The sequence below is a fragment of the Phragmites australis genome, chromosome 7 (genome assembly GCF_958298935.1).
Source record: "Phragmites australis chromosome 7, lpPhrAust1.1, whole genome shotgun sequence".
Lineage (NCBI taxonomy): Eukaryota > Viridiplantae > Streptophyta > Magnoliopsida > Poales > Poaceae > Phragmites > Phragmites australis.
The window spans coordinates 36,666,461-36,691,692 of record NC_084927.1 but is presented as its reverse complement, the minus strand read 5'-3'; the positions used below and the strand labels follow the sequence as shown (position 1 = coordinate 36,691,692).

Below are 25,232 nucleotides of genomic sequence, written 5' to 3'. Positions count from 1 at the left end.
TACGGTTCATGTGCTGCGATTTCAGATCTATTTGACGCAAAACAGTAGTGGATTGGGTACGTACCAAATCGATCGTACCTTTCAGTTTTTGCGAATAATTTGTGCCGCGTAGGGCATATAGGCTAGGCCAAAGACCTGCCCGCTTGATGACGATGTCGATGCAATGCAAATCGGTTGTGGGCAGATTCGTTTCACTAGCTTGTTCTCCGGCAGAGCTTCGTGCTGATAACGTGTTGAGGAACTGTTGCTACCGAGCGTAGTCCAACAATTCACTGAGAGAACAATTGCAAAAAGAAGACATAAGTGTAGGGAAAAACTGTATATTCTTTATTGATCTGTTTTTCTGTGTGTTACAATGAGAGATCTCACCCTGTATATAAAGAACCAAAAACTCTTAAGAGTTGGACTTCAATTCTACTAGGATTCAAAATAGATTTACTTTAATACATAACCTGCTAGGTTTGCTAACAGGAACGTCTCTAAAAAATCGCTGCGGAAGGCCTCCTAAATATCTAAAGAAACCGCCACCGCTTAGATGCGCACGGCGCCACGCCTAAGCGTGCCTCACGTGGTGGGCTTGGACCCCGCTTTGGTCTCGGCCACACACACTTCATCCGTGTGCACCTTCAACATGCAATGCACGCTCTACAGGAGCGACGTCTTGGACGCATCCATGCATGAACGTACACATATTCATTCATAAATCAGTCTACCGCCCGTGACATACTGGGAATCATTGGATCCTATCGAGCACGCGGCAAACTCGCGCCGGATCAGATCGATACGATGATGCAGCAGAGCCCGTGTTGCCGCGGCTCGCACGCCCCGTCCTTCACGGGCGCAGGGGCGGCACGGCCGATACTCGCGCTCGCGGCTGCACGTTCTTGGCCGAAAAAACTGCAACCGAGCACATACCTCACCCAGGCCGCGGCCGCATCGGGAAAGCCGCGTGCGGCGCCGGCGCGTGCCGTGGCCGACTCGGCTCTGGGAGCCTCGTCGACAAGCGTACATGTCGGAGGAAAGCTTCTGTTGCAGAACTTCGCCGACTCGCCCAACAGCCAGCTCAGGCTCTCCCTCCAGCTTGTCAGCGCCACCGTCGCCGGTACACGAACCACGAGCCCACGACTCTGTTTCAGTTGCCAGTTTGACACGCTTTTGGAAGCTAATGTGCGTGTGATGGTCGTATGCGTGCGTGCGTGCGCGTGCAGGAGGCGACGGACGCGGGGTGAAGGCGGAGGAGGCGGTGCTGAACGCCGTCGTAGGCGTCGGGGAGACGGAGCTCGACGTGAAACTGACGTGGGACGAGGCGCTGGGCACGCCCGGCGCGGTGGTCGTGAAGAACCACTCCGACTTCCCCGTGTACTTGAAGCTGCTGAGCGCACCGACCGGCTTCGGCGCCACCGCGGGGGCCGTCCATTTCGCCTGCAACGGTTGGGTCTATCCCGTCGGGAAGCACCCGCACCGCCTCTTCTTCACCAACGACGTGCGTAGCTGCGACCACAACGCAAACTCTATCCGGCTATTCCTGACTGACCGATGGATCACCACTCGACAGAGAAGTGCATGCTGAAATGTTTCTTGACTTCCTGCAGGCGTGTGTCAAGGAAAAAACACCAAGCGCACTGCTCAAGTACAGGGAAGACGAGCTCAGGGTGCTCCGGGGAGACGGCGCATCGACTGATCGGCCGTTCCAGGAGTGGGATCGTGTGTACGACTACGCGCTCTACAACGACTTGGGGAATCCTGACCTGCGGAAGGACTTGGCACGCCCCGTGCTGGGAGGATCTGAAGAGTACCCGTACCCTCGGCGTACCAAGACCGGCCGACCACCAGCCAAGACAGGTTCGTTTATCTCCTTACCCCGTACAGTCTGTAATACCATTTCATATCATATATTAATAATGTAATAGATAAGTCATTATATAGGTGCGAAGAGACACGGAGACCAGTGGCAAAGCTCCAAGGTGGGAGTTGGGCCGGTGGGGTTTCGATCCTACATCCCGCACCTAGCCTTGGGTTTCCAATGAAGATCGTGTAGATAGGGTTACACTGTTTTAAAAAGTTATTGTGTGGATTGACTATAAGTAATTTAAATGATACATAAAAAGTTGAGACTACAAATAGCAGACGATATTTATATAATAAAAGAAATATTGTTTATAAGAGTGGTTGTTTAATATTCTAGATCGTCTGTTAATTAATACACAATATCTTTCTATATCATGTTTTTCTTTCCTATATGTCAGATAAAATAATATATGACTTCTTTTCTAAACGGCTAACGTCATTTTATTGTACACGCCTTAAATATGGAACGTTCTTACATGTTCAGTTCGAAGTTTCTTCAGATCTATAATGTCCTAGAAGCACATCATGATCTACCCTGTTTCATCATACATCAGATCCTCGGACGGAGACCAGAGTGCCACTGGACGAGGATATATACGTCCCGTGCGACGAGCGCGTCGGCTTTGGCAGCGTGCCCGCGCCCTCGCTTCCACCCTTGGGTGGTCACTTCAAGTCGCTCGCGGATATCTACCGTCTCTTCGGCCTCGACGACCTCGGCCGGCTCCCCGAGGCCAAGGGGGTCATCAACAGCAACGCCAAGGCGATGTTCCCCGTCCCCCAGGTCATCTCAGGTACTGCAGTTGCGTCGTGCCGTCTGCCTGCGTGTCCAGTCTCCTGATCGTCGTGTCATGCATGCTCAAAGAAATATGCCGTTTGATGCAGTAAACCCAACGAATTGGCGGAAAGATGAAGAATTCGCGCGGCAGATGGTCGCCGGGGCGAACCCCGTGTGCATCAAGCGCGTCACCAAATTCCCACTGACCAGCGAGCTTGACCGGGGTGTGTACGGCGACCAGGACAGCAAGATAACCAAAGATCACGTCGAGAAGAATATGGGTGGCATGACGGTGCAACAGGTATACACGATTCACGCCTTGCGAGCGAGACATCAATCTCAGAGCATTCTAGGCTAACTTCTACACAAGGGGAACAGATCTGCAGTGTTTTTGTCTGAACTCTGAGGATAACTTAAGAGTGGGGGTGGTGGTGTTGTACTGTGTAGGCTGTGGAGAAGGGGAGGCTGTACGCTGTGGATCATCACGATTGGATGATGCCATACGTGAAGCGCATCAACGAGCTCCCAGGCGAGGAGGAGAAGGGCGAGATCTCGCAGAGGAAGGTGTACGCCGCCAGAACGCTCCTGTTCTTGAACGATGACTCGACGCTAAAACCGCTCGCAATCGAGCTCAGCTCGCCGCACCCGGAGAACGAGCAGCTCGGCGCAGTCAGCACGGTGTACACTCCGCCGGACACCGAAGGCATCACGGCCGACAGGTTCACGACGTGGGAGCTCGCCAAAGTCCACGCCGCCGCGAACGACACCTGCGCGAACAACTTCATCTCTCACTGGTACACTTCAAACTTTTTAGTCGAAATCTTCTAATATAATGAATCCTACATGATTAGATTATGATGATGATATGGTGTTGATATGATTGCTTATGTGATGTAGGTTAAACACGCACGCGATCATGGAGCCGTTCGTGATCGCCGCGAACCGGCAGCTGAGCGTGCTGCACCCCATCCACAGGCTCCTGAAGCCGCACTTCCGAAAGACGCTCCACATCAATACCGTCGCACGCCAGATCGTCATCAGTTCGGGTGACCGGAGAAAGAACGGCGACATCTTCCGCGGCATACACGAGGTTACCTACTCCTCCAGCAAGTACAACATTGAGATGTCCTCAAAGGAATACAAGGCCTGGAACTTTACAGAGCTTGCTCTCCCCAATGATCTCGTCAAGAGGTACGTATGCATGGTAACTCACTTCTAAAAATGCTGCTGCTGTCATCTCTGCGCTGCACCTGCATGATGACATTTCCAGCGTAGATGGAACTGAATTGCAGCTATGAACCAAACAATTATGAATTCTCCTCGCACTCTAACTCTGCTTCTGAATTTCCAATTATACTTTTGCAGAGGTCTGGCGAAAGGTGATCCCAAGAACCCAGAGAGTCTGGAGCTGCTGATAAAGGACTACCCGTACGCGGTGGACGGACTTGACATCTGGATGGCCACCAGGAAATGGGTTTCGGACTACTGCGCCATCTACTACTCCGACGACGGCGCCGTGGCGAGGGACAGCGAGCTGCAGGGGTGGTGGAGCGAGGTCAGGAATGTGGGGCACGGCGACCTGCGCGACGCGCCTTGGTGGCCGACGCTGGACTGCCTCGCGGACCTCGTGGAGACCTGCACCACCATCATCTGGTTGGGCTCGGCGTACCACGCGGCCGTCAGCTTCGGGCAGTACGACTACCAGGGCTTCGTCCCGAACAGCCCCAACAACACCTCGCGGCCGATGCCGGAGGATGGAGCAGAGGTGACCGAGTCGGACTTCCTGGGGAGCATCACGCCGGTGACCGAGGCTCTGGCGTTCATGTCGATTGCCACTGGGCCCCTGGCGCTGAATGGGGAGGTGTACCTGGGCCAGCGGCCGGACACGGAGGTGTGGACTGGAGAGCAGCGCGCGGCCGAGGCGCTGGCGTGTTTTCAGACGAGGCTGAAGGAGGTCGCGGAGAACATCGAGAGACGTAACACCGACCCGGAGCTGAAGAACAGGGCCGGGCCGGTGCAGGTGCCGTACACGCTGCTCAAGCCGACGCCGGAGCCCGGAACGGTCGTCCGCGGCATCCCCAACAGCATCACCGTTTGAGCGTTCGCGCCGTACAAAGCACTGCTCGTATCCCGTCCGTCGTGTGTGCAACTGTGTACGATACTAAGATGTATTATCAGAATAACGTGGCCGTCGTTGGCATTTGGAGGCGGCACTTCTGTAAAATGCGAACAAAAATAGATAACCGCCGTTGGCATTTGGAGGCACCTGCACCGCTTAGCCGCGACCGCAGCCTCACTGCAATGCCACGGCGAAGGCCGCCGCTGCCTCCAACCCATCTATGAAATTTACCGTTGGCCCCAATTCCCTCAAATCGACCCCAAATTCAGCGCTGCGATCGACTTCAAGACCTTCCAGGCGCCTTCTCCTAGCATCAAATGACGCCGGTTAACCAACCTCTGACTATGTAAGGGCTGTGATCTTCGCGCTGCCGCCGGAGATGCTGTCGGCCTGTCGCCATGCGCCGGCTTCGCTCCGCTCCGCTGCCACGGAGTATCACAGTCAAAACGAAGGGCTATTTTGTAAATATTTAGATTGTGATTATTCGATTTAGGATCTTATTTGAAAAACAATAGGGTCAAGGGTAATAATCCCCGCAAAAAAAAAGGGTAATAATCGAGGTCCTTTTAGGGGCTTATATGAAAAAAAATGGATCTGAATTAGGGGCTATTTTTGCAAAAACTTGGGTCATGATTATTAAGTGCGATCCATTCTTTAATGAATAAAGTTTTATTTCGATAGTAAATATTGATCTGGGCTATGAACCCTGCAAAATATTGATGCACCAAACAATTACATAAGTAAAAAAGTAAAATAAGAAAGAAAAGAGAAAAGGCTGAAACGGGTTGTGCACAAAGCAACAATGAGTCTCAAACCTAGATTTATAGCTCAAACCACCTTAAACATCAAAACCGAAATGCTTACATGACGCTATTTCTACTGTCCACATAAGGATGAAAATACCAACATGTATTAGCTTACACCATGGATTGAGATGATCTTGAAGACTCCTAACAATCGCTATCATCCCGCAATATAAGAAGCAAACAACAGAGACACCCACAGCATTACACAAGCATCTACAACCTAACATAGCCTCTAACAATCGGTCAGATACTGACCCTAAAATTACACACAACCAACCGTTATCATCAAACAGCGACGAGCGATCGCATAGCACGACCAACTGACGACTCAACTGGTGAACCCGTGAGTTCCAGACAAGCACCTTATCTCCAAGAAGGGTCCAACGACATCTCAATCTCGTGTCCTCCTTGAAAGAGCTAGATTGGGATGCAACGTCTTCAAGGTGGACGACCCTGATAGCAGCCTGTGAGGCTAATAAAATTAGAGCTCTTTTACGGTAGTCTATACTACCTGTAGGTAAGAGGTAGTATAAATTTAATCTGACCGTCTACGTGATTAGATATTTCTGTAATTACGACAATAGTATTAATATTTACTCACCATACTAATGAATAACACTGCAATCTTTTTTTTATACCTAATTCTCAAATAATCGTTCAACCAAATAATCAGCATTCATGCCGATCTAAATATTAAACCTATGAATTTGCACAATATAACTACCATGATATATTTTTTTTCTTAAAAATACTCTTATACTACATATACTCATCTCATATACTACTCATACTACATCTAAATAAGAGGTAGTATTCTAACCAATCTAAACCATCTGATCGAAAAAATAGATGGTTCCAGTTCCTCCGAAGCCACAGTAATTTTTTTCTAAAATTAAGCATGGCCCGAGCTCTCCCAAAACAAGTGTTGGATGCTATAAGTTCATTTGAGGATTTGTTCCTAGGTCCTATTCGACGAAGAGGAGCTCTATTTGGAGAAGGACGATTGCTACTATATCCCAGTCCTCTCTATCCAAACATGACGTATAGTTGTCACACAAAGTTTACTCGTGCTGATTTCGCTTGAGATTTACCGCCAGATTCACAACATTTCTTGAAGGGTTGTATTCATGTACAGCTCATCTAATCAAAACCGGGTGCGAATCGGATGCATGGCTCCAAGTTCTCATTGGACGTTGCAATTTTCACACCTGTTAAAATGGGCTCACTGAAAAGAACTATCTTTTGTATCCACTTTCCCTGCTCTTATTGGTTCTTCAGAATCCACAGGTATAAAGAAAGGTGGAAACGTACCATAAAATTGTTTGCAAATGCAAGGACAATTTCTTTTAGAAGTCATGCTCGAACTGAAGAACAGTGGAGGGTAGAGTAATTTAAGCACGTCGCCGACACAACAGGGAACAAGCACAGACAGATCGTTTCGATTGTTCCAGTAGCTCTGATCAAGTAGCAACGACATCTTCTTTTCTCACAGGCAGACCATGGGGTTGACTGGTTGAGGTCAGTTATTTCGCTTCTTCCTCTCGCGCTCTGCCCTCCGGCGCGCCCGCCGCTGCCGTCCGCCGGATTCCTCGTCAAACTCCGAATACTTGTCGTCGAGTTCCTCGAAAGATTTCTGCATCATCCATCATGGATGCGCATGTGTATTAGTGTACAACAGAAGTTTGTAAATCAGCATGCGTGTCGCATGGCCAATTGCATTTACTCCCGTGGTGTATATAGAAAGGAAGAAGACAACACGAGAATGGAAGAGTGAAGGACAGAAAACGCACATCTCGGAGCTCCATGAAGCTGACCGTGTAGAAGGTCACAGCGGCCGCGGCGACGATGCCGAGAATCGGCACGGCGATCTGGGCAGCTACACCTTCCATGGCTGCCGGCTTTTCTGCTGCGAATCGTTCGCTCTCGCCAGAGGCCAGACTGAAAGGAGTCTCGACTGAAGACCACCGCTCCTGAGCCAACCAGCACTAGCCCTATCCAAATATACACCGCAGTTTTGTTTTCTTACACGTAAACCCCGCCAAAACTAGTGATTTGTGTTTGGACCCGACGAACATAAGATCCAGGCTAGACACAACCAGTCCGAATAGCCCATTGGGCGGTCCAGACGCCCAGTTCCAAACTAATAAGAACGTGAGGCCCATACTGATAGAGATCTGGCATGTGATGGGAATGGGCTTTGGGAAGGCCGCAGGCGACAGCTTTCGTACGGACCTGAGCTTGGGGCCCGGTTGCACAGCACAGCAGTACAGCACACAGGTGCTCCCTGCAACCAAACCATGACTTTATCTTTTTTAACTATAACACAGGAGAGCTTTCGTTTCATGTAAGAAAAAAGGTGCTCCGTTTTTAAGAAAAAACGAGGTTAAAACTTGTAACACTCAGTTAATTAGGGAAAAACGGCTAAAATCATGACCACAATGTACATATGATCTAGCTTAACTAGACTCAGAACACCGTAAAACAACTCCAACCACATTAACAAGCCAACTAAGCACACTGACCGACACACGCAACCCGACCGCCGGTGTCGTGACATCGATGTCACGCATCGCGCGCAACGCAGACGTTGTAGCTCCAACATCATTGCCACCAGCACACCAGTCCCTCGCTTGCAGTCACCCAACACGAGGCAGGAACTTCACAGCAACACCTCGTTGGTCGTCGCATAAAAGACGACGCGAGAGGCCTCACGTGGATCTACACCACCGCACCGGCGGGCAGCACACCGGCAGCCACGACCACCACAAACAACAGAACAACACAAAACTTCAAAGCTAAGGAAGAATAGGAAAAACATGGAGGGGGGAGCCCGCGGACGGTCACCACTTGGCACCACCGCCGGCCGGCGACGACGATGGCCACACTGGTCGAGTGGGCGGGGGCCTTGTTGTTCCGGGGTTTGGGCCGCCTTCCTCGTCTCCTGGAAGACAACGCGAGAGGCCTTTGTGTTTCCGACTTGAACTCTTTCAACCATGACTGAAATTGCATCGAACTCAGCGAGCTGACAAAGCGATTGTTTGTCATCAAAGCAGAGCGACTACACAATTGCTGCCTCACAATTTTCCACGTATCACCCAACTCATCTAAAAGTTTAAGCCAAGAAGTAAAAGGTGGACAATATACTTCAACACTTTTACTCACGAGTTGATAGCTACTAGTTGATAGGTTCGCTCGTTGTAGCGTCTGCCCCCTGCGTTCGAGTGCTGCTGGCCGTAGTAGTCCTATTGGAGATTTATTTCCCCAGTCTCTATAACTGTGCCTCTGTGCTCTAAGAGGAGCCGTGCTTGTGGCCATATTATATAGCTCCAGGGCGGAGTCAGTCAATTTATGATCTCTAATAAAGACCGAGACAGTAGCAAATAATTAAGTCCTTTAAAAAAAACAGAGGATGACAAGACACACATAGTAAGAGCTAGTTATGCTTACATCCTTTATTTAGGGTCTGCATTAACTTGTTCGTAGTTCAGTACAGCAAGTGCTTACATACATGACAGACTGTTGGCGGCTCTCGATGAAATGTTGGTGCATGCTTACGTAAGTACTACAAGTTGCAGGCCCCTGCAATCCAAGTTGGACGACCTCAGCATACATGACTCGAATTTTCTGCATACTGCATATGCATGGATCAGTGCATGGCGCAGGGCTCTGACGGCTCAGTTATCCTTGGGAATGTAGGCGCCCAGCACGATGGCGTTGACGTAGTCCTGCACCCTGTGGAACGGCAGGCCGGGCAGCGCCAGCGCCAGGATCCTCACCAGCAGCAGCAGCCACCCTTCTCGGAAGTACGCGCCACGCCGGTAGCCCAGGTGAACGCTGCGTCCGAGCTCCCACGCCGAGTTGATGCGGCTCGTCACGAAGTCCAGCGGCGAAGAGGAGGTCGGCTCGCCCGGTATATCCCTCAGCACCTGCATGCAAGGAAATGAAAATGCAGAGGTTTAATGGACATACAGTCATAAGATTCATTGGTTTGTTTCACACGTTATGTCAAACTGAAATGAGTATTCCAGAAGATTCTGTTCCGTATTTGTTTTCTTTCATTTGTAGGGAATTTAGTTTTGGTGGACTTGAAGAGTTTGGTGGTTCTGGAGTACAATTCGTGTACCTCGGTTCGTTTCCTCCACAATTCATTTTTCTTGTCACTTCTAGAACCATGAAAGAAAAAAAAATTGTGACCTTGCAGAACCAATGACACTTGCTACTAGTAGCATACGAACTGAACAAAAATTTCCCTTTCAATCGGTGTCCTCTGGATTGAACGTTCTCGAATCTCGAATGCCTATCGCTCCGCGTAAAATGACCAAAGTAGCGCCAATTATAAAACCGTTCCTTTCACATGTGTTCGAGAAAATACACCGTGCTTGTGGAACAGCGATCGTCAGAAGAGAACAGGAGAAATCGTTGCGTTTTGGCTCTTCGTCTAATCAATTAATGCTGTTTCATATTCTGGAAACTCTGGTAATTTAGCTGACTTTTCTACTTGCTAGATAGAGTAGTAAGAACTGAACTTTTTTTAGATAATGGAATGCGAGTGAAAAACGATGTTCACTGAACATAAGAACAGGCATTTGTGCTGCATGAGAAGAGAAAAGCAATATTGATTGATCACCTTGAGCTTGTAACATTTGTCGAAGTGGAGGCCGAGCCCGAAGTGCAGGAAATGGACGGCGGAGCTCTCGTTGGGCAGCCGCGGCAGCGGGTCATCGCCGTAGGTGATCCGGAAGTGCCGCTTCTTGGGCCTGTCCAGGTTCCTCTCGATGAACATGGCAAGCATGGCGTCGCCGACCCGCGGCTGCCCAAACGTGTACACCCCGGCCAGCCGGTCCAGCACCGCCTTCTCCTTGTGGTACGCCAGGATCGCCGGGAACAGCACCGCCAGCGCGCCGCCGGACCCGTGCCCGGTCACCAGCAGCCGCGCCTTCTTGTTCGCCTCCAGCAGCTCCTTCACCGCGTCGCGGATCATGTAGTACGCGAACACCTGCAAAAACGTTCAGTCAGGAGCGTGTTCTAGCGATTGGCGCCGCTGCGGTATGCATGCACTGAGACACGACGAAGTGAAGACCTTTTGGGGTTTGCCCTTGATGTGCTCGACCCACTTGGGCCAACCGATGTTGCGCTGCGCGCCGAGCGCGTGAGTGTAGGCGGCGCGCGCGCGCCCGAGGCGGGGGATCTTGTACCACGACGGATCCAGGTCGGCGCACCACCGCGCCGCGTCGAACGGCCTCGTCCCGCGGAACGCCACAACGATCAGGTCCGCGTCCACCGGCTTGTCGCAGAACACGAACGCCTGCGCCGTGTACGCGTTCTGGAACTCTGAACAGCACGAGAGAGAAAACGAGCGGGTTACAAGTGCACATATGCATAGCAATTATCATGCATGTTAGTTTGTGTGAAGTTCTTGGGTCGATCTTACCGTTCCAGCAGTTGTAGAAACGCACGAACTCCATCTGCACCAAAGTGTGGTCGTTTCAGCTTTTCCGAAATCGATCTAAGACATGTATGCGAAGAGAAACTGGCGCTGGGAATACGCGGTACCTGCCAGTGGCGCGTTACCACGTTTTGGATGAAGGCCTCGTTCTCGTATGCCAGTTTGGACGCCATGACGCAGAGCGCGGCGTCGTACCGGTTGTCCGTAGGCTTGATGCTCCTGTCCAGATCGACTCGCCGGTCGATGAGCCCGGTCATGGATCGGTACGTCGGCGACGATTTATCGGGATACTCCATCCTTCCTGTGCAACCACGACGAACTATCAAACACCAGTTCTCTGCACTGTCGTGGTACGTGTCGTTTACGACTTGCACTGACCGTGGAGGATGTTGTCGACGAGGTTGAGCACGAACTCAACGGCCCCGCCGAGGGCGGCCAGGGGGCCCGTGAGCGCGAGGAGGACGATCTGCAGGAGGAGGTTGAGGAAGATGGCGAGCCGGCGGCTGAAGCTGCGGATCTCGGTGCTGGTGAAGCAGTCGACGGCCCTGTTCCGGCCGACCTTGGGCGAGAAGAGGAGGTGCAGGAGCTCGACCGGGCCGGCCCTGTCCGGCCGCAGCACCATGTAGTCATTGCTGAAGCAGTAGTCGAGCTTGCTCATGCTGGCCGCCGCTCAGTTGTGCACACTGTCAGCTGTGAAGACGACGTAGCTGAGCTAGCTAAGAGGCGCAGGCAACTGCACTTGTGCGGGAGGGCCGGGCAGAGGGTTCGCTTCTGTTATACTTCTGAGGTATAAACTTTGAAGGTTCTGCATATTTTTATTTACTTGACGTGCAGGTTGCATACCTAACTACCACAAATTCGGGATGGGCGATATGGAGGACATGAATAAAAACGTCACACACAAAATATAGATGAAGTCCTATCTAGCATTGATGCCTGAATAATGTCTCCATTGATCTGTAGGGGGTGTTTTGTCATCGCCGATCAGCATCTCTGCCGTGACGACATCTTCGTCATGTAGCACTAGCCGGAACCTTTCCTCATCAAGTTCATGCATCGTGCCCACTGTGTGACGGCACTCAATCAAGGGTGGATCAAGCGGCATGACATCGAGTTGTGCCTTCGACCATGGCGAAGTCTGAGCCTGGCTCTCGGCATCGAGATCTTCTTCAGGGTGCGACTGCGCCTCGACGGTGTGCCCATTCACGCTCGGTCTCCGGATGTCATCAAGTGCATTGTCTCCCGTTCGTGTGCCCTGCAATGCATTGAGACCAATCTGGTGCAGCCGGCAGACACTCGTGCAATTGATTTGTGGGCGTGGACCTCCAACCCAAGCGGCATCCATAAAACGGTGTGGCTCCTCTTCACACACCACTCATCTGATGGCGCTCAGACGGTCTCCATCTCAATCGCCTCCCTTAGCACTGGCAACACGGTATTAAGTATTGTGTGCTCATCCACTTGGAGATCATTGAAGATCACAGAGCCACCAAAAACAACCCTTTCGCATCCACCTTCTACTCTGTTGGGACAGCGGCACCGATGCTCGCACCGTCTAAGCACATGCTGACCTGGAGGTACGGTGTTATCGATGGTGCACTGGCTGACGTCCCTTCAACGGTGTCGAGTTGTCACCCGCTCCCTCTGTGCCAGCCTGAAGACAACAACACCGGCCGCGAGGATAGACTCCCGAGACAGAGCAGCTACCGACACGATGGCGATGATCACCCCCGCAGTGACCTAACATGGCACTGCTGAGACAACTACGACGATGAAGATACGCGTCAACTTCGGGGCGGTCATGAGCGTGACCGTGATCACACACGCTCGGCGGCCATGGACGACCGTGCTCCATGCCGAGACCGCACACGCTCTCCCCGCAGACGTCACTACGGCAGGAACTACGATGAGGGATACCGCCGGTCAGTGGAGGTTCGGGCTGGATCCTGGCAGCCGACGCCCACTAGGGAAAATGAAGTCCACCCGCATGAATAGCCGGTGGAGATCCCGGTCAAATCCCGGCTGCCCATGCCCGCCAGGGAACATGATGACCGCTTGCATCAACATCCGGAGGACTTCCTCGACTTCAGACCCTCCCTACCGACAGTGAAGGAGCTACACTAGAAGGAAATTCATGTCCTCCAGAACACCATTGCACACCAGGCAACCATCTTGCGCGGCGAGGTGCGAAATGTGCTGACCATGCAGGTGTGCGGGCACGTCACCGAGCTCATCTCCCCTCTACAGGCATCCATGGAAAAGTGGCGTCAGGCTAGCGAGGCATGGTTCTGCCAGGCGGAGGATTACATGTTAATGCATGCTCCCTAGCCGATTGTTTGTGCATCGACGAGTTCTCGCTCCTATCAACGCTAGACCCTGCAAACGGAGCCTATCCTGACAGTAACAAGACTCCAAACCACGACAACCCTACTACCATGGTGCTTGCAGGGGAAGCGCTGAAAGAACATGTTATCGCACCCGGACCTTCCATTGGTGACGTCGAGGAAGCCCTCAATAGCTTGCTCGTTGCCTTGGGCCTGGCAGTTATTGAAAGATGCTGAAAGAGGCAGGCTTCTAGGATCACTAATATTAGGGTGGGAGATGCGAACACGAGATACTTCCACATAAAGGTGAATTTCAGGCATCGGAAAAACCACATCACACAACTCCAAAAGCAATAGGGATGTATGGTTACTCGTAAGGAAAGAACAAGAGGTTTTTTGTCACTTCTCATCGGTGCTAGCGAGTCTGCCTAGGCGCCAACATGACTTAAATTGGGACACAATCCAGCTACAGTCCCACGACCTTGACTACCTTGAGGACCCTTTCACAGTGGACGAGATTCTCCAGGCTGTGAAACAACTGCCACCGAAAAAAGCCTCTGGACTGGATGGTTTCACTGGAGCTTTCTTCAAAGCCTACTGGCCCATCATGAAGGACGACCTCACTACGGTAGTCAACGCCTTCCACTGCCTCCGTTGCTTCCTGCTTACCTTAATCAACACGGCCAACATCACCCTAATCTTGAAAAAAGAAAGCGCGGAAAGGGTTATAGATTACAAACCAATCAGCTTGATTCATGTCGTGGTCAAAATCATCTCCAATATCATGCCCCTTCGTCTGTACCCATATATGGACTCCATCACCTCCCAGAGCCAAAGCGTGTTCATCAAGCGCCGCAGCATACACGACAACTACATGTATGTCTGGGGTCTATGCCGTCGCCTTCATCAAACAAAAACCCCGACACTTTTCTTCAAGCTGGGCATTTCAAAGGCCTTTGACTCCATCCTCTAGGACTACCTTCTCAACCTCATGCAGAGAAAATGATTCCTTCCCAGGTGGCATGATTGGATTACTCTGCTACTCTCAACTTTGATATCGTGCGTCCTTACAAATGGCATCCCCTCCCCACCCATACATCATGGTTAGGGCCTTATACAAGGCGACCCTCTATCGTCCCTTCTTTTCATACTGGCAATTGACTCGCTGAACAATATCCTGGACAAAGCAACAGATGCTGACCTCTTGACTACACTTCGAGGGAGATCTGCCAGGCTAAGAACTTCGTTATATGCTAACGATGCGGCGATCTTCATTTCGTCGAGTCGGGAGGATGTTGACTCCTTCTCGCGAATCTTGCACTGCTTCGATGATGCCACTGAACTACGGACGAACCTTCAAAAACAATTGTTGCACCAATAAGATGCAAGGGCGTCAACCTTGATCATGTCCTTAGAAGTCTTCTTGTCGTGCGATCGCACTTCCCGATCAAATACCTTGGCTTTCCACTTTCGGTCTGAAGCCTGCGCAGGATTCACTTTCAGCCGCTGATTGACAAAGCTGCTGGAAAAATATCAACGTGAAGAGGCAAGAACCTAACGTCAGTAGGAAGCCTGACATTAGTCAAGTCGGTCCTATCCTCCCAGCTGATCTACTTCCTCACGACACTATAAGTGCCAAAATGGACAACTGATCTAATTGATAAAAAAGAAAATAGTTCTTGTGGGTTGGCAATGAGGCTATCACGGGGGATAAGTGCAAGGTAAACTAGAAGCGATGCACACGACCTACAAGCTCATGAGGCTTAGACATTTAAGACCCGCAGGGGTTCACGAGGGCTCTACGAATTAGATGGTTGTGGGAGGAATGGAAAGCCGACCATAAACCATGGGTGGGCATGGACATCCCATGCGACCAAATCGATAGACGCCTTTTTGCTGCGGCAACCACCATCACCCTTGGGGACGGGACCAAGACCAACTTTTGGCACACAGCTTGGCTTCACAGTCGCATGACAAAGGACATCACACCCGACGTCTACATCATCACAAAGAATAGGAAAAAAATTGTAACTGATGCCCTGGATCAGGAATCCTGGCTATGTGACATTTTGATAGATCGTCTTAGCCGTCAGGCCCTCTAGCAGCTGGTGCAACTATGGAAGCAGGTGAACACTGTCCAACTGTAATCGGATTGTCAAGATACCATCATTTGGAAGCTCTCTGACAAAGGGGAGTATACGACAAGCTCCGCATATAATGCGTAGTTTATCGGATTGATAGAAACCAACTTACACGTGATGGTCTGGTCAGCTTGCCCCCCCCCCCCCCCCAATGCAAGTTCTTCGCCTGGCTCACTCTTCAGAATCGCCTATGGACTTCTGATAGGCTAGCCAGACGATAATGGATCAATAACACCTACTGCCCCTTGTGCTAGCACACTCGTGAGACGACGCTTCATATCTTCGCTGAATGCAGATTTAGTAGTCGGGTATGAGATTCTACCGTGCTGTGGCTTTCAATGCCGGGGATCACCCCGGCCTCTTGGACGTTGGCGGAGTCAGTTCACACTTGATGGTCCACCATCGCGGAGTCTATTGGCACCCAAAAAAAAGCTGTGAAATCTATTTTGATGCTTGTGACCTGGATCTTGTGGAACGAGCGAAACACGTGAATTTTCAACCATAGGGCTTCCACTGCGTCCGTGACGATTTTCAGGATCAAAGAGGAGTTTAGAATCTGGACAAGTGGGGGAGCGAAACATCTCGCTCACATTGAGCCGATGTAGCTACCTTGATGTTTTGTAACCGTTCTATTTATTTTTTGTCTGTACCTTGTTAGTCTCAATATTTTCTTCTGATTTAATATAATAGACAGATCTTCCGTCTATTCGTTTTAAAAAACATATTCTATAACATAATTCGCTCCTAGAACAGATTAATAAACGCGCGCCTCTAAACAGGTTCTGAAGCGGTCGGCAGAACGTAACCATCGTTCGTTCACCGCACGAGCTCGTAGCACTTCTCTCTGCAAGCACCGAGGTAGCTGGTTCAGAGCAAAACGTGTTCCTCGATCGATCACAGTGTTTGCTGCGTCGGTACAGGTTGATGTCGTACTAGTGCCTTCCTAGGATTGGCAGGTCATTGAAAAGGGAACAGAACTACGGCTGTGCTCGCAGATTTGTCACGCGATTCCACCGTTTAAACACAGGCAGGATGAACGTGCAGCTGGCCGTGAAGGTTCAGTGCTCGATCAGAATTGGCCGGTCCCTGCTATGAACTCAATACTAGTGGAAGAGTGCTCCCGTTCGACAGGGAAAGAGCAGAAAGTTTCAATAGGATTGAAGATCTCAACGGATCAAGAAATCGGCATGGATTGAGGAAGGAGATTTGGATCGCTTGGCCGGCAAATATGCCACAAGTCCGTAGTTCACAAGAGAACGTACGTGTTTCTCGTTGCTTTTCCTTTCGTTTTCAGGCTCGCGTCTTCTAGACCTCCATGGCAGAGAGCCAGGAGCCAGAAAAAAAGGCTCCATGAAATGTGCCTTTACAGAAAAAATATACTACGAGTCCACGACCATGAGAGGTGCATGTGGACGTCTTGCCTCTGAAAGCAGCGCAAAAGCTGTGGTGTTCGACTAATGACTGACTAATGAACCGTCGCATTAGAGACTTGTGATCACTCACTCACACCGTCACATTTGGAGAACGCTCACGACATCGCTAGCTGCCTATATCTGGGGCGCGTCGTCTCATGCCCTGCTTTCGCAGCGAGCACCACCCAATAGCAGACGCTTCTCGCCGCAGAGCACTTGTTTGCTAGTAATCTGCAGCCAACGCCACTCACTCGAGCGATAGCCCCGGCCATCTATCCACTAGAGTCACTGACCAGTCAGCTCGAGTAGGTTACACATCTAAAAACCCAAGCTGCAGTGTAGTTTCCACGCACGACGCGCGCGCGCCTCGACGTACGTACGCTCATCTCCCATATCGCCACCTGATACACACATCCCCCCGTCGATCGGATCGTCACGCAGATCGATCGATCAAACACGACCGCGACGCCGAGGGACAGAGAGGAGATGGGCGCCCTGGCAGCGTCGATCGCGTCGAACGTGACGTCGGGGCTGCTGAGCGCGGGGCTGTCGTCGCTGGCGGCACTGGCGAACCCCGGCGAGATCATCCGGCGGGCGTCGCGGCTGGAGGACGAGTTCAAGGAGCTGCTCCGCCTCCACGCGGGGTCGGCGCCGGAGCAGGGCGCGGGCGGGCAGCAGACGAAGGAGAGGTTCCTGCGCGCGTACGAGCGGCTCAAGAGCGAGCTGCTCAACGACCGCGCCTTCAACTTCGACTTCACCGAGGAGACCAGGCAGTGGGTCGCCAAGGTACGTAAGAACGTGCCCGCCGCTCGTGGTGCGCTCGCTATAAACGCGCACGGCAGATCTACGTCTTTTTTCCAACATTCATGGTCGTATAGGTGCACTGAGTGAACATTCGCGGTATATGCTTACATTCTCAGATGTACACGATCACATTTGAATATTTGATGCACCGTATGATTGGAAAACGCTTGGGATAACAGCATCAACTCAATTACTTAGGGTTTATTTCAACGACCTTTCTATACCTTTTATAAATTCAACCATCTCTACCGATAAGTAGTTGGATGTCGATCAAGAGCTTTAGGTTGATTGAAAAATAAGTAGGTTTTAAGCACTTGAAAACTAGCAGAACTGAAATGTTTATTATAGTGTGCCGCCATTAGCTTTTCTTTTTTGTTTGAGTAAATGTGCCTATGAAGTTTACTAGTCTATGTGTATGTAAAGCACCACAAAAAATATCGCTGAACTTCCCTAATGATCTATGCATATATAGACGAGAGATTTCTAACCCCAAGGATGTGCGAGCCTCCACTAGTGTCCTGCCAGCTTGTACGTTTGCTAGGCCAACTACTGTCCTAACAAATAGCGAAAGGAGTGTCATTTTGCAACAAAAAAAAATCGAGCATAAATGACGATAAAATGCCCCTCGCCCTCTTGTCTGGAGGCTAGAGCTTGTTTGATAGCCGGCTCAATCAGGGGACGGGCAAAGAAATGCCATGAAACGTTAACGTCACTGATCTAGCTTAGCTTCTGATCTCTATTTGCAACCAACCCGAGACGAAAGATACGCTGCGAGTCGGTCCAGAGGAAGCTTCTCCATGCAGCTGCGAATATAATGCCCGCGTCGCCCCGTTTTGTCAGACATTGATGCATGTTTGGACGGATACCGTGAGCTAGAGAATCGTCAGTTTTTTTTTTTAGGTAAGAGAATCGTCAGTTAGGACTTAGGACAGGACACCTGATTTTTGGACAATGGTGAGGCCTGAAAACGTGGACGTGCGCGATTGGCTACTCCTAGATAATTTCAGGCCTCTAGTGGCTGTTGAGTTCTGCTTCTCTCCATTCACACATGTCCGTATCACCAAGGGAATATTAGGGTGCTTATCCGGCGCGCACACAGCTACAAGGTGGGCGATCCAGGTTCCAGCGCTGGCGCCCACCCCCGAAAGCGCTCGCTGTGTGAGTGTGAGCCTTCACTTTGAAAAAAAGAGCTTATCCTCTGATCAGATCGGACAAGAAATACTTGGACGATTTTACAGCAAAGGAAAGCAAAGAAGGGGTAATTGGTAATTTAGTCAGGAATTAAAGTTTCACACGACACCTGAAGGCTCACATGCCCAGGCCCAAGGTTCCGTAGTTAACGTTGATTTTTTGCAAATATTGAAAAATAAAAATATAAAAATAAAACAAATTCGTTAACGTTTGGGCAAGCGGCTCAGGTCGAAATGAAAAACTAGGCCGACGGACCTAATATTCCGTAGTTCCTTGGCAAAACCGCTCAGGTTTCTAAATTTGGTCCACTGGCCCAACCCTGCTAAACTATTCTTCTTCGGCTTTAATCTATCTATGTATTATCTCAGTAAATGGCCAACAAAAAGAACCCTTCGCTCTGAAGTAAGAGAAATTACTACACTATTCAGAGAAAAAAGATCTATATCTATATCATTGATTGTTACGATCATTTAACGGTCTACATTAAATTCAAAGGACTAGTCTCTTCGAATAATTTCGAGGTGTACCGATTGATGGACCATGAATAACGTTTGCGATGTGCATGTATTTGTGATAAATTTAAGAACACAGGGGTTATCAGGATTTAGACATTTTGAAGGATAATAGCCATATAACATATGTATTTTTTTTTATCAATGTTTATGAATTAGTTACAAATGAGGCCTCATCGCTTAACTCACCTCTGTTAGCCGGTCTGCCCTGTCTCATCACCGGTCTTGCACGCGCGCCTGTGAAGCAGCCTGATACGCTCACGAGCCCGTCTCGTAATGTTTAATGTTACCGAATGGGACATGGCACCTTTGCGTTGGCCACGACCTGTTCGTTAGGGAGGAGTGATTAGGGAAGGAAAATACTTGAGTAGAAAATATTTTTGAATAATAGACTGATTTGGTGAGTATCTGTCTCGCGTCCAGCGAAGGCTAGTCGTAGGATTCACTTATGTGGTAGGATCCTGATCATAAATGCGCAGATTGATCGCACGGTGAGACCTTTGTCTAGGAAAAATCTTCTGCCAACTAGTATTAGCTAGTGTGGAGACCCCTATTCTATACATTGACAGAAATTAAAAAACATGAAAAATTAGTAGTGTGTCCATACAAATTGGGAAGCAAAATACTTAAATAGAAAATCCATGTAAGATATAATTAAGACACATATGAAACTGAGGATCAACGAAGGATGCAAGCGGTAAGAGCTGACCTTAGGCAGCTTGCAGTCGTGAAGGCAAGCGGGTGGAGAATTTGATTTATGTCTTTGTATGATAAAGATATGCCTATATAAATATGTTTGAGTGAAATGTTAGAGAAATTTGAAAATCAAACAATAAATTTGATTGATCCTATAAATGTTAATTTGCAAGTAACGATGCTAGCTGCACAAATATGCAGGCCACCTTGCTAGTTTGTGACATGTTGACATCAAGGCCATTGCTGTTCTATCTATGGAACGTTCTGTATATACCAATCTGTTAGACAATGAATTATTTGATTGTGTTTATGCGGTCTGTTTTCACACTTCTCTCATCGATTATCTCAAGAATATTATCTCTAATGACGACAAAATTGAAATAATATACCTCTATTGTCATGCTTTGCTGTTGCAGATGCTAGACTACAACGTGCCTGGAGGTGAGCGGGCATCCGTAGTTCTATATTCAGAAATGTTCATAGTCTTCTACTAATCCACTGGGCTTCTCACCCGGCAAACAGAGATGAGATACTCCGTACACAGCACAATTACACGATGCTTCACTCTTGTACAGTGCTCTGAATATGCTTCAGTTTTGCCTTGTTTTGACATGCCTCTTGCCATTTCCCAAAGGTAAATTGAACCGTGGGCTCTCGGTGATCGACAGCTACATGCTGCTCAGGGAAGGAACCGAGGTTGATGACGAGGACTTCTACCTCGCATGCGTGCTTGGTTGGTGCGTCGAATGGGTAAACACAAAAACTCCTGACCACTCCACTGCCAAGTTTCCATTCGCAATTTGTTCCGAGCAATGCTCACTAGTTAGAGATGAGTTTGATGATATATTTTTTCTGAATAATTACCAAACATGAACCAATTTGCAGCTCCAAGCATCTGCACTTGTGCTCGACGACATCACGGACAACGCGTACACGAGGCGCGATAACCTCTGCTGGTATAAGCTGCCAACGGTGCGTTCGACTTTTTTTTCTTTTTACGGCAATCGGCGCCATTGATGTGGATCTTCATCCCATCGAAGATAACTGACCCTTTCCGCTGGTAATGCCAGGTTGGGCTGTCTGCTATAAACGATGGTGTCCTGCTGAAGTGCCATGTCCAAGCCATCATCAAGAGATACTTCAAGGAGAAGTTCTATTTTCTAGACCTCATGGAACTGTGGAACGAGGTAATTAACTGAAAGTACTGCATCATCCAGGTCGGCGACAGTTTTGATCTTAGTATATATGACACATTTTGCTACTGTTTTGTTTGCACGCACAGATAGGCTTGCAGACTGCCATGGGGCAGATGCTGGATCTCATCACTACTCATACTGGTGCGAAGGATCTTGCGAGATACAGAATTCAAGGGTACTTGACTAGTTTTACAAGTTTGTTTAAGCCACGTGGGTGATTTCACTAAACTGGCGTGCCTGCTTTGTTTCTGACAGGTACCGCCGCATAGTCAAGTACAAGACATCCTACTATTCCTTTTACCTGCCGGTGAGTCTGAGCTTGACAACCAAATGAGTTGCTTAGTTAAAACTACATATCTTCATATACTCAAACCAGATGTTGTCCCATAGAGCTTCACTGCAGTCTGCAGTATTTACTGACTGTTGGTTTTCTCAGAACACCTATATTGAAAACCTGCACAATTTTGGTGGCAATGCATAACAATTATGAACTGGTTTCCTTTCATATAGGTTGCATGTGCGTTGCTCTTGAATGGGGCGAAACTAAGCGACTACCTTGAGCTGAAAAACGTACTCATCGAAATGGGAGTATATTTTCAGGTCCAGGTATGTATGCTTCCATTTCTAAACGTTCTTCTATAATCTTGTCATCAACTTCATCCAGTATATATGAACAAAATGCAATTTTCAGGATGACTACCTGGATTGCTTTGGTGACCCTGAAGTGATTGGCAAGGTACAAAAGATTGATCCGTCTCTTGTCCTTACAATTGTTATGTTGATGGCTTCGGTTCCACCCATAGAGCTGGTAATAAGAACGAGATACAGTCTTCTGTATCGAGCTCTGCCTTACTTCATTAAGAGAGAGGAGAGCATACAAGAACCAATCCAAGATGAAAAGGGCCAATTCAGCATCAGTTTCTGCATATCATTTTTCGAATAAAAGGTAGGCTCAATTTCACTGTCTCAATGTGATGCAGGTTGGAACGGACATAGAAGATTACAAGTGTTCATGGCTGATTGTCCAAGCTATGGAACTGGCTAATGAGAACGAGATGAAAATATTATATGTAAGACAACTATCCACTTAATTCTAGTCTCTAGATATGATCGCTTCGGTGAAAACATCCATGCAATTGCTAGTACTAACTGCACATATTTGCATGCACCGCATCAATTTCTCAGGAGAACTATGGCAAGTCTGACCCAGAATGTGTGGCAGCAGTGAAGAATGTGTACAAGGAGCTTGATCTTCAGGTATAACTCTTATTGCAACAGCTTGAAATGGAGTTGTTACCTAAGGCAGAGGCCTTCTGAACCTGTCTTATCTGAATTCCTGAAGGATGCTGACTAGTTCTGTAGTATGACTTGCTGGTGCATTAAACTAAATTACCAATACGATGAACTCTCTGTAAAACTTTGATTTGCCCCTTCTGTAGGACATATTTTTGGAGTACGAGTCACGAGTTTACAAGCACCTGATTTCTACCATTGACGCCGAACCGGACCGCGCAATTCGGGCGATTCTGAAGTCCTTCTTGAAGAAAATTTACAGGAGGAAGAAGTAGACGATGTTTTCTCCTGTTCTGTGCTTGACTACGAGGTCAACCTGAAGAGCATTTCAAGGTTTGGGGTGTGATGAGCAGCTCCACTCCGCTGTATAACATATTGCCATGTACGTATGGTTCGTTCCCGCCAAATGAAAGGACTAATATATGTAAGGTCTAGACTGTGAGAGTCACAAGAAGATATGTGACTTAATGAAATACTTATGCAATAACAAAATACCACAAAGTACGCGATGAAGTTGTGGAGTGTTGCTAAGTATCCATGCCCAGATGTGTGGTATCTTAGCTATGAACACAAATCAACTGAGAAGCAGAATGAGAACGAGCAGCCATGGACACTGAACCACCAAAAGCCTGTAAAATTTATAAGAATGAAAACGCCGAAAGCCACGAGGAACCAATATTCTCGGGGAAAGATTTGAACACGGACTAAGATGGGCCTAGTCATGGCATGAAAAGTCCGGCCCGTCTTTTTACGCTGTGCAGTCCAGTCAGAGGAGCTACGAAGCACAAGTAGCCCATCTTGTGAAGCAACATACGACAAAAGCCTTGTCCATCCCAGACTAACTACGAGGCTAGGCCATCTTGGGCTATCAGGCTGGATTGTCTTGCGTGTACCATTCCGTGCACCATATAGACGGCCCAAGATGGGCCATCCCTGCTTCGCCCTGAGAGGCCGAGACTCCATTGCCACTTTGCCAGAGATGAGACTCTAGTTGTTTTTAGAAACCCATTGCAACACTAGATCTACGCACACGCTCACAACACCGTAAGTATGCAATTATACAACATCCATTGAAGATCGGAGATATAAAATTTAAAAATTGATAAAATCATTACAAAAATCTCGTTATCGATAGGTAAGTCTCATTCCATAAAAAACCGTCTTGAGACACACAAAGAGCCAATATTAAATTTGATTCGTGATGGGTAAAAGATATAAACCAAGACTTCAGCTAACTGTACGGGCTCTAAGCGTCGCAGTAGCTAGCTGCCAATCCACACAGCTTGGAGGCTGGATCCAGAAAAAAACTTGATCAGTAACGCGTGTATGTTTTATTGGCCAGTCTAGAACGCGAGACACACGAAAATTCTCTTTCTGCCTGCCGACACCGGCAGCAGGCCTGGCCGGCCGGCCAGAATGCCCGATTAGGTTGGTATTTAATTCCCATTTTCACGACGCATGGCCTGAATACCATGGCTGGCGCCGATGCAGAGCTAGCCGCCGCTCCGAGGCAAACTCGCCCCTGCTGCATCAACAGGGCGCCCTGATGCAGCAACAGTCTCGCTGGCTTCTTGTGCATGCCTCTCTCTCGCTCTGCCGAGCTGACCGCCATGCATGCTCGCTGCTTGGTCCCGAATTTTCAGTTGCAGCTGCATGCATGTTCGCGTCATGTGCAGAGTAGCTTATTTTGCTTGCCGCGATTGATCATATCTTAACTGAAGCATCGGAAAGTTGATTCGAAGGGTGCTAAGAAAAGATGCGATTGAGCAGACAACAATGCTTCAATTATTGGGCATGCATTCTATAGAAAGGGCAAGCATGATGCACGTCTCCTGCGCGCAAAATACAGTAGTAGCGCAGCCATCAGCTGAAGGGAGAGGCAGTCAGGAGTTAGAACACGCATATGATACAGTATATGCTAGTATATTGTACACGCATGTCAAATGATGGAGTATTTTCAATTAAATATACGTACATTTTTGCCTCGGAAAAGAAAACGAAGTTAAATATGCATTGCACTCGCTTTCTCGGCTGCTTGGATCCATGATGGAGGGGCGCCCTTGACATGCAAATGGTTGCGAAATTGAGGCCCTGATTTTGCATAAAAGTTTACTGTATTCTTGCGGTCTCGCCTATCGTCGACTAGATTGGTTTTTTCAAGAGAAAAAAATGTGACAGTGAGCTGTGGTATTCACTAACGCTGAAAACGGACACTGGGCGTCTGGGCCTGTATCTGTTCCATGACTCAAAGTCAGGTGGGCGGGGTTTCCGCAGTGCATACAGAGAAACTTCTTTTATGCTCCAAAATCCAAACGAACAATGTTCATTCACGACAAATTATTCCAGTACACCATTTGGCTCCAAACGCCTGCGGTTAAACAATGGGGTCCAGACGTTGTGATTGAACTAAGCATCTGACAACCTGAATATCCGGTTAGAAAGTATTCCTACGTCATAGTAGTGTTACTCAAGTAACAGCCATCTGCAAATCTACATACCAAACACATCGATTTTACCATCAACTGAATCTGTGGCATGCATTCATTCCCATCTACCAACATCTAGTAAATAATTGCAGCTACTTTCTGGCAGGATCTATCGATCAGCTTCAGTGCACGCACGGGCCCCGGGCCCTGGCCGTGCGGCGCGGCGCGGCGCGTCCTACATGC

At 48.9% G+C, this 25,232-nt stretch overlaps 4 protein-coding genes across 4 annotated transcripts; 2 read left to right on the top strand and 2 right to left on the bottom strand.

The window, feature by feature from the left end:
• Nucleotides 1-707: 707 nt before the first annotated feature.
• On the top strand, nt 708-4,825 carry LOC133925145 (linoleate 9S-lipoxygenase-like). The gene is made up of 8 exons (XM_062371000.1): nt 708-1,102; nt 1,209-1,483; nt 1,593-1,842; nt 2,403-2,639; nt 2,731-2,924; nt 3,071-3,417; nt 3,521-3,814; nt 3,989-4,825. Exons 1-8 carry the CDS (start codon nt 787-789, stop codon nt 4,719-4,721), a joined length of 2,646 nt encoding a protein of 881 aa, XP_062226984.1. The 5' UTR covers nt 708-786; the 3' UTR covers nt 4,722-4,825.
• A 2,013-nt stretch (nt 4,826-6,838) lies between these two features.
• On the bottom strand, nt 6,839-7,538 carry LOC133925147 (uncharacterized). Its single transcript, XM_062371002.1, has 2 exons — nt 7,339-7,538; nt 6,839-7,181 (listed from the first exon to the last, which is right to left on the bottom strand). Exons 1-2 carry the CDS (start codon nt 7,435-7,437, stop codon nt 7,068-7,070), a joined length of 213 nt encoding a protein of 70 aa, XP_062226986.1. The 5' UTR covers nt 7,438-7,538; the 3' UTR covers nt 6,839-7,067.
• A 1,437-nt stretch (nt 7,539-8,975) lies between these two features.
• Nucleotides 8,976-11,788, bottom strand: LOC133925146 (triacylglycerol lipase OBL1-like). Its single transcript, XM_062371001.1, has 6 exons — nt 11,373-11,788; nt 11,102-11,295; nt 10,980-11,013; nt 10,629-10,879; nt 10,176-10,544; nt 8,976-9,474 (listed from the first exon to the last, which is right to left on the bottom strand). The coding sequence occupies exons 1-6, from the start codon at nt 11,650-11,652 to the stop codon at nt 9,223-9,225; spliced, it is 1,380 nt and encodes a 459-aa protein (XP_062226985.1). The 5' UTR covers nt 11,653-11,788; the 3' UTR covers nt 8,976-9,222.
• A 5,245-nt stretch (nt 11,789-17,033) lies between these two features.
• Nucleotides 17,034-23,076, top strand: LOC133925144 (farnesyl pyrophosphate synthase-like). Its single transcript, XM_062370998.1, has 12 exons — nt 17,034-17,657; nt 20,491-20,515; nt 20,709-20,824; nt 20,960-21,046; nt 21,145-21,261; nt 21,357-21,445; nt 21,526-21,577; nt 21,781-21,876; nt 21,962-22,006; nt 22,251-22,340; nt 22,456-22,527; nt 22,710-23,076. Exons 1-12 carry the CDS (start codon nt 17,358-17,360, stop codon nt 22,836-22,838), a joined length of 1,218 nt encoding a protein of 405 aa, XP_062226982.1. The 5' UTR covers nt 17,034-17,357; the 3' UTR covers nt 22,839-23,076.
• Nucleotides 23,077-25,232: the final 2,156 nt, after the last annotated feature.

Coding starts and splice junctions, on each gene's coding strand:
- LOC133925147 (XM_062371002.1), bottom strand. CDS start 7,437: ATGGAAGGTGTAGCTGCCCAGATCGCCGTGCCGATTCTCGGCATCGTC. Junction 7,182..7,338: donor GCTTCATGGAGCTCCGAGAT/GTGCGTTTTCTG, acceptor TGGATGATGCAG/AAATCTTTCGAGGAACTCGA.
- LOC133925146 (XM_062371001.1), bottom strand. CDS start 11,652: ATGAGCAAGCTCGACTACTGCTTCAGCAATGACTACATGGTGCTGCGG. Junction 11,296..11,372: donor CGTCGACAACATCCTCCACG/GTCAGTGCAAGT, acceptor GTGGTTGCACAG/GAAGGATGGAGTATCCCGAT. Junction 9,475..10,175: donor ACAAATGTTACAAGCTCAAG/GTGATCAATCAA, acceptor CCTTGCATGCAG/GTGCTGAGGGATATACCGGG.
- LOC133925144 (XM_062370998.1), top strand. CDS start 17,358: ATGGGCGCCCTGGCAGCGTCGATCGCGTCGAACGTGACGTCGGGGCTG. Junction 17,658..20,490: donor CCAGGCAGTGGGTCGCCAAG/GTACGTAAGAAC, acceptor TTGCTGTTGCAG/ATGCTAGACTACAACGTGCC. Junction 20,516..20,708: donor AGACTACAACGTGCCTGGAG/GTGAGCGGGCAT, acceptor CATTTCCCAAAG/GTAAATTGAACCGTGGGCTC.
- LOC133925145 (XM_062371000.1), top strand. CDS start 787: ATGATGCAGCAGAGCCCGTGTTGCCGCGGCTCGCACGCCCCGTCCTTC. Junction 1,843..2,402: donor CCGACCACCAGCCAAGACAG/GTTCGTTTATCT, acceptor ATCATACATCAG/ATCCTCGGACGGAGACCAGA. Junction 3,418..3,520: donor AACAACTTCATCTCTCACTG/GTACACTTCAAA, acceptor TATGTGATGTAG/GTTAAACACGCACGCGATCA.